This window comes from Lissotriton vulgaris, chromosome 6 (genome assembly GCF_964263255.1).
Source record: "Lissotriton vulgaris chromosome 6, aLisVul1.2, whole genome shotgun sequence".
Lineage (NCBI taxonomy): Eukaryota > Metazoa > Chordata > Amphibia > Caudata > Salamandridae > Lissotriton > Lissotriton vulgaris.
This window is the reverse complement of record NC_141694.1, coordinates 828670625-828685272: the sequence shown is the minus strand read 5'-3', so window position 1 is coordinate 828685272 and position 14648 is coordinate 828670625. Positions and strand designations below refer to the sequence as shown.

At 45.3% G+C, this 14648-nt stretch overlaps 1 protein-coding gene across 2 annotated transcripts in view; it reads left to right on the top strand.

Moving 5' to 3' along the window:
* Window positions 1-7277, top strand: part of NLRC4 (NLR family CARD domain containing 4) — a 291519-nt gene extending 284242 nt beyond the window's left edge. For both annotated transcript variants that reach the window (XM_086926855.1, XM_086926856.1), the window contains exon 9: window positions 5814-7277. In XM_086926855.1, the coding sequence (XP_086782981.1) occupies window positions 5814-6106 (293 nt within the window). In that variant the 3' untranslated portion in view covers window positions 6107-7277. The remainder of the gene's footprint in view (window positions 1-5813) is intronic.
* The last annotated feature ends 7371 nt before the right edge of the window (window positions 7278-14648 follow it).

Genomic DNA, 14648 nt, shown 5'->3' with positions numbered 1-14648 from the left:
ACCAAAGTATGTTTTCCAAACAACAGCTGCATCGGTATGTTTTGTCTATGTGCTAGGGCCTGACCAGAACAGAAAAACAAGGGGCATTGTTTATCAACCTTGCTCACAATGTTCAGAGTAAATCCCAAGAACCTGCAGAGTGTTAACACAGCGGTAGGTTCTCATCTGAACATGTCAAAAGAGGTATTTGCTAAATAAACTCACGTTGTAATGTGTGAAAAGTAGCAGACAGTCTGCAGCATGCTCATGCTAACTTAGAGAAGATGACAATGTCGCCACATAGGAAGATCCCATTGTTTCCCTTGGAATTTAAAAGACAACATCTTTTGTCCCTGCAACCTAAAAAGAAGAAAATAGAAATGATATAGTACATTACCTTTTGAAACTTCCTCTGTTCCTTCTTCATCTACAAATATTTGAAACTGGTGAGCGCAATACTGCGTTACGTTACAGTACCAGATTTATTTAAAATGCCAAAGTCCTTAATCAGCCAGTGTCCACTGATGAATAATTTGAAGAGCTAAAACATTCATATTTTTCTTTGACTGTGATCTTGTTTCTTCTTGGCAAACTGCCTGGGTCAATTTCCTAAAGTTCTCATCCGTACTTTAACTGGCAAGCAGGAATGTTTCAAATCATTTCCATAAGATGTACAGCTCATGGCCTCACATACCTGACATCACTGATGACATCATTGATGAAATCAATGATAAAGTCTCCCAAAATAAGGTAGGCCATCCACAATGACCACAATTCATGAGGAATCGAGTCATGGTTGCAGCTGGTTATAAGGACCTTCACTGGTAGTTGAACCCCCACAATTCTATTATTTGTAAGTAGTCATGCACACTTTTTAGATTGTTTCTCACGCGGAAATTGATTTATATTTACTCTTGAAGAGGGCAAGAGCAAAGCATTTTTCCAGAGTGGAAATGGGGAGACAACACACCCTTATTTAATGAGGAAGTATGGGAAAAAAAGCATAAGCTCATTGAGTCATGCTTTCTCACGGGACCAGGTCGAATGTTGCCATGCATGCTTTTTATGTATGTCATTACTTATAGAAATCTTCAATATACGTGCATTTTCAGGAGTACTCTTCTAAATCCTCTCTGCATCCCACAAGTGACCTCTGACACTACCTGCAGGTGAGGTTGGTCTTGGGAAGGGCATCTGATCTTGGTTCTCATCCTCTTCCCCCACCTGTTGAGCTAAGACTTCTTTCTTTGGTTCAGGTTCACCTGAGGCTCACCTGATGAGAGGTCATCTACTTTGTCCTGCTTATCTTCATACTCTTAGAGGGCCTGTACTACTAGATCCTCCTTTCTGGCCGTGACTGTGTAGCCGATACGCCTAAGTTTGCACAAAGCTCTAAAATCCTGGATCCTGAGAGCTGAGAGAGTGATTACTTCGAGACTCTGTGCCCTCTCCATTCTGCTTACCTTATCTAGAAAGTGGGTACTTTTTAAAAAACATTTTAAAACACTTGGGCCTACTTTCTAAAACACTTTTAAACATTTAACTTTTTAAATTTACTGTTGCTAAAGGGATGTAACAAAGGGCCCTGGCAATTTAAATAAAAACTCGATATTTAAAAATTTGGAAAAAATCACTTTTTTATATCTAAAATCAATTGAAGATTTCTCATGCACAAAAAATATACTAATGCCTAAGTGGTGAAGCGAAACACAAGTTCAGGAATTCCACAGCTGAAACACCAATGTTGCAATGTAAAAGTACTATGTGGTATGGCAGGGGTACCTTACATGTAATACTAGCGCAATACACACAGATGGGCCTTGCGTACTCTCTCAGTACACCTTCTCTCAGTCCTGGTAAAGTGGCAAAGAGCAGACAGGCTACTTAGAGCAACATGTGTTAAGCATTTCACATCACCAACATGGACGATAAGTAATTGACACGACTCGAGAGAAATCCAACACTAATCTCTAAAAAGAGCTCTGATTTTTATATATTTTTGACACCAAAATGAAATCAATACATACAGTATAACCAAAGTTATGAATTTTAAAGCATTAAATAAATCAGTACTTTGCATTGTGAAAACAATAATGGTGCAGTCAATGGGAACAACACATATATGCAATTGATTACTTAGAGTGTGAGTCCCTAGACCAGTTCAAGTCAGCTAGCACAAGTTTACCTGGCTTAGGGGAGCTTGTGCAAAGGTGCCCTTTAGCTGTCAGACAGCTGTCAAGCAGGCTTGCAGTATTGGAATAGTTACCTTAGCAAAAAGGTTCTTGAGGGGCGATTTGAGCAAGACTATTTGGAAACAAAGCAAGGAGCTGGTCCTGGACCAGTAGTCTCAAGGCAGATCCATTCAACCTGGCTCGAGGGACTCGGGTGCAGAGGTGGTTGGTCATTTGTGCAGATGAATCTTTTCTTTTGAAGCGTTGATTAAAGCAGGTGGTAGTCGAACTGACCACCAACAAACTTTGGTACCTACAAGCACTCCGGTTGAGGAAATCTTATCCAGAGGACCAAGGGAACATTGTAGAAAGCTGAGCCTTGCTGAGGATTGGCACTACAGTTCCCAGAAGCCACCTGCTCAAGGACTTTGAGTGGCCATTCCGGTCGGCTCAGGGAACAGGGCTTCAAGTTTGTGCACTTAAAGTTTGTACCTGCTGACTGTAAGGGACTACTACCTCTAGTCCTAGGAAATTCCTGTGCAATCTTTCGGTTGCAGAGAGGTTCACCTTCATTTTGGAACAAGTCTCTGGTCCTGGGCTAGTCATAGTCCCGTGGGTGCAGGATTACTATCACAGGTTCAGTACTTTGTGCCTTTCCTTTTGTGCAGTAGTGCTCTTGTGCAGACACAGGTCTCTTTCTGTTTCGCGTGGAATCTAAGGTTCTGGTGTATGGGGTGGCCCTTAAATCCTGGATTTAGTGGGTGTGAGGAATAGTAGCCAATGGGCATCTAGTCCTGCAGCTAATCCACCCCAGTAGCGACGGCAACTGGGGGTGTATGTCACTGAAACTAGGCAGGAGCTGATTTCTAGCTTAAAATAAATATTGTCAAAACCACCCCAGCTGCAACATCCTAGAAGTGTGGTCAGCATTGTGGAGGTAAACACTTGCTAATTTTCTGCCAGCAAAAAACAGTGCCTGGAGTAGTGGGAGGCTTTATCCTTTAGTGGAGGACAAATTCCTTTTTCCAGTGGCACCAGTGAAGCCTTTGAGGCGCACCTGTCTAATCACTAGCCATTCTATGTGGGCGGAGGTGTCACCTCCTGCTCACACAGGTCTTTGTTTCTGGCCTCTGGGAGTGGCACACACTCCCCATTATGAGGTCAGACTTCTGTATTGGCAGCAACCTTCGAAAAAGCCCACCAAGGCACGAGAACACTGGGTTAACTTGGTGGACAGAGACTAAAGTGCCACCTTGGTACATGCTGGTTAAACCTCAACACCACCATCGAGTCGGGGTTACAAAGCACGGTGGTGGACACCAAACACAAAAGAAGTCAGCTGGGCTATCATAGAGCTGGACATATAGTTAATGCCCACATGCCAGCCCATGTCATCCTATGGACCGCCTGTCACTTGCTTTAGAATTACATTTAGAAGGCTACCACTGGGCAATATATGCTTGCACAATCATTTCCACACTTATAATATAATGAACCCTGCCTCCTGGGTTATAGGAGATCTGCCATAGTGATGAATGACATATATTACATGCAATGAGGTTACCCTGTCACACATGGTGTGTGCAGGGTTGAACTTAAGCATGCAAGCTGCTCGTGCATGGCTGACATGGCAGACCTGCAGACTGGTTTTAATCCGGGTGGCACTATAAGTGCTGCAGCACTGGTACCCCTTTTACATCCCTGTCCTCGGTACCACTGGCAGCATATACTAGGGTCTTACAATGATGTAAAAGTGCTTGCCAATTGGGTGAACTCATTCACATTTGGATTTTAAGGGAAAGAGCACCGGTGCTTGGCCTAATTAGCAGGACACAGCAACCTCACAGATTAATTACCACAGCATCTAGCAGTTTAAAATGAAGCAAAAAGTGGGGGAGGGGCATTTGCAAGCAGCCCAGTTTACTATAGTTATGAACCCTCATGATAAAATTAGTGTAGCGAGTGAACAACCAAGAATTAGCTAAAGCATGCTTCAGCTGCCATATTGAGAGCATGGATTCACTGCCGTGACATGGCAGACCTACAGATATCGGTTTTATTCAGGTAACTCAGGGTGGCACTATAAGTGCTGCAGCACTGGTACCCCTTTTACATCCCTGTCCTGGGTACCATTGGTACCATATACTAGGGTCTTTCAGTGGTGTAAAAGTGCCAATTTACATTTACAGTTTAAGGGAAATTGCACTGATGCTTGGCCTGGTTAGCAGGACACTACACACTCTCAGATCAATTACCACAGCATCTAGCAGTTGAAATTGGGTCGAAAAGTCAGGTGGCATCTGCAAGCAGCCCAGTTTACTACAGTTATGAACCCTCATGATATAGTTAGCGTAGCGAGTGAACAACCAAGAACGAGCTGGAGCATGCTTCAGCTGCAATATTGAGAGTGTGGATTCCCTGCCCCCAACTTTTGAGATATATCGCTTGATCACCCAGTCACAATGTGCACACCACTTGTTCGATAATATCAGGTATGCCCCGCACAACAAAGCTGAAAAAGGCTTGGTGGCCCTTTTCCTTTAAACACAATCATAGTGAAATAAGCACAAAGACTAAAGAAAGACATTCATAGACTGAAATGTGTGGTCTTTATGCAGGTACAGCTGACAGAAATCTGTGAAATTGATAAACTGTACTTGCTTCTAATACTGTTCATTAAGAATTCCTACATTGAGGTAACCATGAAGCCGGTGGCAAAAAAATGACTCACTCAGCACCTTGCCATACGATCCCAGGAAATGGAAGTTGTAAACTATGATCATTTCAAGGCCTTCCCAATGTAGAATGATAACAATAGATAAAATATGGTACTAAAGAATATTAGGGCAGGAAACAGCACTTAAAGAGATAAAATGGGGACCAAGACCTACATTGTAATCTTTCCAGATTCTCTCTGGGTGTATTACTGCCAACTAACAAAAAATGTCTCTCAAACGAAATTCATAGATTTTTACAATTTAATGTATTCACAGAGTCTTTAGGATTGGCTAGGCCTCGCAGTTAGTTTGCCATGTAGATGATGCTAGGCCCCAGACAATTGCTTTATCCACCTTACTTTGTACTGCCCTGCGAAATGAAATTTCTGGTTGCAAATATTTAAGATCCATGGCGAAATGATTGACCTCGAACTAGAGATGTCTTCTCTCATCGCCTTGTTGGGATAGGTGAAGGAAATACCTAAACCTCACATTGACTCCTATGGCTAAGAGGAGGATTGCTATGACCTGGAGGCAGCTGTGAATGGATAAAACACTTAACACTGTGTAATACTAATTCCGACCCATATGCGGTGAAGTTACCGAAGTCGTCATAGACTAGAGATATATTGGAAGATCTCTGGGGCCCAGTTGTTGAGTGCAGATGATAATGATAGTGCATGATGAGAAAGCATTGTTAGGTATTATTAAGTACAAATAAATGCTTATCCACTAACAACTGTATTGGTAACCTGCCATTAAGCATACTGCTTTACATAATCAGTAATAAAAATGGGATTCTCTTAAAAACTTTCTGTATTTCAATCTTTACAATGCAATTGTTTTCCTTCTTTTTCCCAACTGATCATGAATGGTTAGTTTAGAAGTTATTTATTCATTTGAGATCATCTTTTTTTTGCTAATAATAATATTTTTTTTCCCTCAGGCTTGCTGTTTCAAAATCACGCTAAAGAACTACTGCACCTGGATTTAGGAGAGAACCTAGTACATAACAACGGATGGCTTTCTTTGATTCGGGCACTGAACAATCAAAAGGACTTAACATATGTAGACTTCAGTAGCCTGAATATATTTAAGCAAGACGCCATATTAATTATGGAACTCAAACGCTTAGCAGATAAGCTCAAATCCTTGTCAGAAATCAAGCTAAATAAATGGGATTTGGATGAGGAAGATAGGAAGATAATAAACAGTGGGAACAAAATCCTGCACATGTGAAGGAATATGCTTTCTCCTAAACTAATATATTTGGAAAAACGTCTATTACAAAGCAGGCATTACATCATAGTTTCTTTACAATGCAGTCAGTACCACGACTGTGACGTTACCATGGGAATGCAGCGTTGGACTGGTGTTGGATTTTAAGTCCCACTCCTTCCTTACTGATGCACTGACTAGAGTTGAAATAGTAATTTAAACTATTCCAAAGTCCAGCACTTCCCTAAAGAAAGTCGTTGTAATGACTTGCATTTTAATGGAACTCGTAGTAACTACACAGTCGTAGTACTCACTGCGTTGTTAAGCCACACGTAGTTTTGGCATGCGTGGTAACAGATGCTATTCCTATATTTGTGATATCCTCATGTAGGAATCCTTAATGGCAGCTGAACGATTCTTAACCAGATGCAATTCTGGGATACGATTGTCCTCCAGCCTCGCAACAGACGTTTCCTGGTGAAGTTATGGGATTCTGGGGTGTACTACTATCAGTGAAGAGTTGTTTTAGACTTTATCACACCTGGTCCCTTCGAAACCAAACACATGGATTTTTCTTTAAAAAAAACTGTATTTAAAGGTTTTACTCCAAACGTGAAACTACAAACATTGATATCACAGCAGTGAACAGAACAGATGGATAAGTATCAGAATGAATAATGAAAACATCTTTAAAATAGTCCTCTAAAATAAAGGATTCGGATGTATCCAAATATTGAATCTGACAACACCAACAAACACAAAAAATAGCATTACATCTTTCACAAAATATTGGAGAAAGAACTTCTTTCTAAGGGGGAAAATAATAAACTTTTTCAGTGTTCCAGCCTAATTTCAACTAAATTGAAGACCAAGAAATGGAAGACAGATTTTACTGACCGGTGTGGTTCTTAACTGTTGTCTATTATGTTATATTGAGCGCATTTCAAAACAAAACACTCAGAGGTAAGAAGACTTGAATTCCTCTTTAAGTGTAACTGATACTAGATTCTGATGTATATAATTTAATGGAAAAAGAAAAACTGTGAAAACACATTGAAGGAAAACCAAATCATGGAAAAACTGTTTTAGGGTAATACAATTTTAAGCAAATGTACATAAACAGGAAATTAAAGGAAACATTTTAAGGAAATAAAATTAAATAAAAGAGCAACAAAACTATTTTTAACATAAACTAAGATCCTATTACTATACCATGTAACTTTACCATTTGCTTTTTTTTCTATTGATTTTCTGTTTTGTTAGCATAAAATAAGAACTTCATAGAACCAGCTTGCATGGTACCGTAGGCCCATGTCAGTAATTCATGAGTGGTGGCTCCTGTGGGAGTAACCCAGTACCACAGGGAAAGACACACAGGGTTTAGCTGGAATAATGCTGGACCCCTAGTGCAAATCAAAAACAAAACACAAAAAACATTTGGTCCCTGGAGGTAAGGGGTCTCCTTTAGGTCCGATCCGTAAGTGCCATGGGGTCAGGGTGGCCTAAGCTTGCCCCAAAATACTCTATTTTATTTTTATATTTTCAGGTAATGTAGTGGTTGCTGCAACATTGTTGACTGGGTTAGGGCCTGCCAGTCAGATTGTTCAGTACTGAAAGGGGCGGCAGGAGAAAAAGCTCTGTCGGCCAATCTGAGCGCCTTATTTTTTAAATTTACAGTATAGCAGGATTCCTGCGGGATCCTTGCTGGACCAACCATCCAACCGCCCAAATATACCTACATTTTTAACTCTTTCAAGGTCAATCCAAGAACCTCTTTGAGTGCAAATTTCTCAAAAATGGTTGAAGAGATTACACCAAATCACAAAAACACCCTTTCTGAGTAAAGTTCTTGCTTTTTGCCAAATTTGGTGTAATTCAGTTCAGCCATTTTTTTCTGCAAAGTTTTCATTGGGAATAATCATTAGAAATCCACCTTTTGTTAAACCTTTTTTTATTGGACCCACTCTTCACTGATAGGGACAAAACTTTCCAGGAAGGAGCTGAGGTGGATGAACTTTTTTGGGGAGATTTTTGTGCACATTTGTTAAATGCTACCCAAGTTAACAAAACAAAAACTATAAGTACACAGCCGCGACTGTCATATATATATTTTTATAAATATATGTGTGTGTGTGGGTGCTTATATATATACATGTATACGCACACATATTAATCACAAAAAATTACTTACATACTTTAATTTGGAAAAAGTGGGGTTTTGGGGTCAAAAATAGATAGGGGATAAAGGATCTCTGTGAACCTTACAGGGAACCAATAAAGGAAACTGTTTTTGAAGATTAATTGGATGTAAATCTTTAAAAAAAAACATGCAAAAGTAGATGTTGTGAAAACAGGAATTCTAAGAATTGGTTTCTAGGAAATGGTAAATGATCATGTAAGTTTAGGTTAAATTGATTCTCCATCTTAGTATTCTAATAAATAATTTTTCTATGAAATCACATACCACTAGATACACAAATGCAGCATTTATGTTCAGTCATTGAGACGCTCCAGAAGAATAAGGTGTATATGTCATTCCATTATGATTTGCTGTTTATGTGCATACCTCAAGTAGCATACAGGCCAACATTTGTCAACAGAGAAGAGGCAGGTTTAGGAAACAAATCAGAAGAATTGAATATCCCAATTAACGTGCAGTGAAGGGGAGGAAGTTTGAAGAAGGACAAAGCTAAAATAAAGGCTTTTTAACTTTAAACGTGTCTAAGTCAGGAATGTACTATTACTAAGAACAAGGGAACCCTCTAGGTAAGCAAGGACCTGAGGTATCAATTGAGAGAAGAACAATGGTCCTTGACAAGGCAGAGTACTGATCTTAATAATTATAGGCCACAATGTGCGCTATAATGAACATAAAGTCCAGCCGGACTTCAAAATTTATTTGATAACTGAATAAATCAAATCAAACAAGACAACAATAAAACAGTGGGACACAATCCTGCATCCACAGTGCTCAACATACAGTACACAGTACAATTAACTAGGGATTTTTCAGGCATTTAGAAAGTCCGGGAGCAAACAAAAGTAATTTAGCAATCTATTTGCTTCACATATGTAGAAAACACATCATTTTTGGCATATAATAGTGAACTAGTGTTTAGACCACATATTTTGTCAACGGCGTTTCGATCCAGTACAGTATGTGGATCATCATCAGGACATTCAGTGCTTGCCTGAATTTGGAAGCCTCAGCATAGAATTTATGAGCCAAGTATAGTAGCCCGGGTAGTCAGGCTACCAGAAGTGGAACATTGCGGGAGTGAGGTAAGGTTCCAATTGGGCTGGAATCCGATTGTGGCAGTAAGGTTAAGGTTCCGATTGGGATAGCAACTGGCTCGAGTGTGTAGAACCTTACGGAGAAGGAGCGCCCCAGTTGTTCGAACAGGATGTGCCACAAAGCAAAGGGATTTGCTGGAGGGCTGATGGATAGATACGGCGTGGGATGCCTATGGGGAGCCTCAAGGTAATTACCCCGGGAAGCACAAGTGACCTTGGCAATTGCGAGGAAGGAGCGCAACCGGTGGCCCAGGGGCCAGTGGGAGATGGCAATCAATGGATGAGAGATCCGGTAGGATTACCTACGGATTTGCAATTTCCAATAACCGGCTATGGAGCGCGGTAGCCTGGGGGTTGGCAGTTTCCAATTCCCGGCTAGGTAGCGCGGTAGCATAAATAAAGGTCCCGAAGTTCGCGATGGAACTTCCGATGGCTTCCCGGTGCACAATCGCGTCTTCGGCACTGCCAACCCCCAGGCTACCGCGCTCCATAGCCGGTTATTGGAAATTGCAAATCCGTAGGTAATCCTACCGGATCTCTCATCCATTGATTGCCATCTCCCATTGGCCCCTGGGCCACCGGTTGCGCTCCTTCCTCGCAATTGCCAAGGTCACTTGTGCTTCCCGGGGTAATTACCTTGAGGCTCCCCATAGGCATCCCACGCTGTATCTATCCAGCAGCCCTCCAGCAAATCCCTTTGCTTCGTGGCTCATCCAGTTCGAACAACTGGGGCGCTCCTTCTCTCTAAGGTTCTACACACTCGAGCCGGTTGCTATCCCAATCGGAACCTTAACCTTACTGCCGCAATCGGATTCCAGCCCAATTGGAACCTTACCTCACTCCCGCAATGTTCCACTTCTGGTAGCCCGACTACCCGGGCTACTATACTTGGCTCATAAATTCTATGCCCGGGCTTCCAAATTCAGGCAAGCACTGAATGTCCTGATGATGATCCACATACTGTACTGGATCGAAACGCCTTCGACAAAATATGTGGTCTAAACACTAGTTCACTATTATGTGCCAAAAATGATGTGTTTTCTACATATGTGAAGCAAATAGATTGCAAAATTACTTTTGTTTGCTCCCGCACTTTCTAAATGCCTGAAAAATCGCTAGTTATTTGTACTGTGTACTGTATGTTGAGCACTGTGGATGCAGGATTGTGTCCCACTGTTTTATTGTTGTCTTGTTTGATTTGATTTATTCAGTTATCAAATAAATTTTGAAGTCCGACTAGACTTTATGTTCATTATAGCGCACATTGTGGCCTATAATTATTAAGCTCAGTACTCTGCCTTGTCAAGGACCATTGTTCTTCTCTCAATTAAGTCAGGAATGTAGTCATGTATGCTCAAGAAGGGCGTGACTACGGGTCCGATGTGGCTGGCAGCATGAGCTCCGCGCCAACCCCTTTGTTTATCCTGTCTGGGGGCCGCTGTTCCCAGAACAAAACTTACCTACCAGCGTGGCTCGCACTCCAGGGGATCCTGGTGTCACTGACTGGCGGGAGTGCCTTCGCAGCCGAGAACCGGAGGCTAAACCGCGGTGGGTCCCTGGTCTCGCACAATGACGCCGGGTCCGGCCGAAACGAAAGTAGCTGCGGGAGGAATGCCGGGGGCTCGGTCTGGCGGCGGAGCGGGTTATCGGGCCGCCGCTGCCGCCTCCTGAGTGGTGGAGCCTTTCGATAAGGTGCGGGATTGGTGCAGCGGATGCGGTGCCGGGAGGCAGCAGTGAAGTGTAGTGGAGCCTTACCCCCCCTCTCTGACCCTCACTGCCCTGTGCTGAGTGGAGTGATCGGGAGGGCATGTCTGCATTAGAGGAAGTCACTGCAGGGATCCCGGTGCGTTGCGGTGGCTGACTGTGGGCCCGCCGGAGAGGATCTCCCCTGCCTGGGACAGCAAGCGGAGCTGTACACGGCTGGTTGCAGTCCCAGCGCGGCCGTAAATCAGTGCGCTGGAAGTGCGGCGCCTCCGATCGGGTGCCTGCTGGGAGGGTCCTCGTCGGGGCTAGGAATTGGATTACAGGGGGGAAGACCCCTGCGGCCCTGATCGCTGAGAGGCAGTTCAGTGCATTAACGACCCAGGACTGAAGGAGTTGTCCAAGTCTGCTGAAGCGGCAGGAGACTGTGGCGAAGTGGCAGGAGTGGACGCCCTGAGGCTGAGGACGGGCTATCAGGGTCTGGCACAGGATCTAGATGCCGGTGGTGACAAGGTGGGAGCGGCTACCACCACTGGAGGCTTTGGGAGACTGGGAACTGACTGCCAACCCATGGGGACCCACTCCCAGGGTGGCGCCTGGGCAAGGAGCGAGGACTGTTGGCTGTGGGCACTGACCAGGGTGTGGAGACTTGGAGTTCGGGACTGCTGCATACCGCCCGGAGAGGTGGCGGAAGAGCTGGGCACTCTGCGCCTGGAGTACTGCGTGTGCATCATGGATGACTGCACCCACTGCTGCTGCATGCAACGTTGAGGGGTGCACCTGGCAGAGGGCACACCAGTAAGACAAGGTGACTGGTTGGGCACCGCGCTGGATGGAGTCGAAGCTGGTTGAAAGATCGAGAGCAGTGGGGACCGTGAGATGTCTGGCCTCCACTGAGAGGCAGGGGGTAGGTGACCCACAGTGAGGGACATTGGGCGCTGTCTCTGGCGGGAGCTGGACATTGTGGGAGAACTGGTAGCCGCACACAGTGTCCTCCGCACCTGGGGAACAGATGACCATGGGAAAGCTGCGGGCAAGCAGGGGGGTGTGCCCCCAGAGCAAGAAGAGGAGGTAACAGACGTTCGGAAGACGAAGGTGTTGGAATCACGCCCTGAGGGGATGGCGCAGCAGCAAGTTGACATGATACTCAAGGCCATTGCGGACACTAGAAGTGCCCTTCAGCAGGACATAGCGCAAGTATCAGTGGGGCTGGGCCTTCTCCGTGCGGTTCATACAAAATTGGCGGACAGGGTGAAGCAAACCGAGACCACGCTGGATATACTGAACCCAGCAAACAAGGCACTTGAAGCACAGATGGTGGACCTGCACCGCCGTTTGCAACCTTTGGAGAAGAGAGCTTAGCAGGCTGAAGGAAGGAACAGGAGGAATAACATACAGGTGGTTGGCCTGCCGGAGGGAGTGGAAGGGACTGCTATGGTGACATATTTGGAGGCCTGGTTGAAATCTGACGTAGCCCCGGAGGGACTGTCCCCTTTCTTCACCCTGGAGAGGGCACATAAGTACCGGCGCACCCACTGAATCCTAGGAGGCCGCCCAGACCTGTGATGGCACGCTTGCTTAATTACAAAGATCGAGACCTGCTGTTGAACAGGGCGCGTACTGTAGGTCCGTTCAAGGTGGATAACAGTAATGTGATGCTGTTTCCCGACTATACCTTTGACGTGCAGTGCCAGCGGGCTTCCTTCTTGGAGGTCAAGAAGGCACTTCGTGCGGAAGGTTTGCAATACTCTCTGATGTTCCCGGCACGATTAAGAGTGGCCATGGACGGTAAAACCTTTTTCTTCAGTACCCCTGAGGAGGCGTGGGATTGGCTGGAGTCCTACAAGGCGGGGAGGAGAGAAGCTGGCCTGAGTCGAGGGGCTGCCGAGGTGATGCCGCGCCCCCCTCGACCACGGCGTTCGGAGAGGCGACGGCTTCGTTCACGGAGACCAACGACGTCCCAGACAGAGAAAGAAAGAACAGCTGCGCTCAGGGCAGTGACGGAGATATCTCAAGAGCAAGATCCAGACTCGAGGGGAGCGGCTGACTCTGAGAAGGGATCAGCTGGGACGGCAACGGGGAGTCGGACTCGGTGAGTGTTACTCTGCCCCATGTCACGCCAGGAACTGCGGATGAACTGGTTGATGCGTAGCACAGTAAGACATTCCTCAGGATTGGGAGGAGTTATGGTGTATTGACATTCCTCTTTAGTTTACTTGATGATGTGGAGGGGGGGTGGTGGTGGGGGGGCGTGGGATGGGAGGGAGGGCTTTGAGGTGCGGGCCCCCCATTGACTCGGGGTGCCGCAGCAGGAGCTGTGGTGTAACGGGGAATGGGGTATGGTGTGAGGCGATGGTGCCATTTTGGTTCAGAGGCGACTGGCCCCTGGGCACCCCCCTGTTATTGTAGTTAGAATTCCACAGTAGCTACAGAGGATGTAGTTTAGTGGAGTATTTTGATGGGTACTGTTTATTTAGGACCTGTTCTGGGGAGGGGTAGTTGGGGAAAGTTGTGTGAGTGGGTTGGGGTTATATGGGCTTCTGGTGTGTCCATAGAGCAGATGCAGAGGTACCAGGAAGTGGAGGACCACTATCGGGACCCTACTTGATGTTAAGTGTCTGACGTGAAATGTGAGAGGGATGCACACTATGCATAAGCGCCACAAGGTACACGCCCATCTGGTACGGAGGGGGCTGCATATAGCCTTCCTACAGGAAACCTACCTTGATAGAGCGGAGTGCAGCACGCTACAGTGAAGGTGGCGGGGGCAGGTCTATTGTACAACGTACTCAGCGTTTGCTAGGGGTGCTTTGATATGGATTAGAGCGGGGTCACCTTTCCAGATGACTCGTCAGTTTGCTGACCCCGAGGGAAGGTTTGTAGTGGTGGAGGGGCGACTGAATGGTTTGGATGTAACATTAGGTAGTATATATGCCCCTAATGTGGACCAGATGGCCTTTTTTACCCTTCTTTCGGGGAAGCTGGCCCCCTATTTGGCCGGCCCTGTGATATTGGGAGGAGATTTCAACTCCATGGTTGATGTAGATATAGATAGGTTGCATCCCCCCTTGCCAGAGGCCCCAGTACATAGAGTGTCTAAGGCAAGAAGAGAATGGCAGGATAGATGGGGAAAGGTAGATACCTGGCGAATGCAACATCTTGAGGATCGTGATTATTCCTTCTCTGCATTGCATGACCTGCACGTGCGCTTGGATGCTATATTGTGCACACCTGATGTGCATGCAAAGGTGATCAATAGTGAGTACTTGGCTAGAACAATATCAGATCACAACCCACTACTCCTAACAATGCGGTGGGTTCAGGAGAGACCTGCAATCCCAATGTGGTGTCTAAGGTCGGAGGCACTAGAAGGTGCTTTTTTTCGTGAGGATATAGCAACGAGAATTGAGCAATATTTTGCTGAGAACAAGGGAACATCGTCTGGATTAGCAATAGAATGGGATGCATTTAAAGTGGTGGAGAGGGGAATGTGTATTGCTAAACAGGCGGGTGTGAGGAAGACGTTGCTCTGGGAGGTGGAAGCGGCAGAAGCCAGATTGCGAGGGGC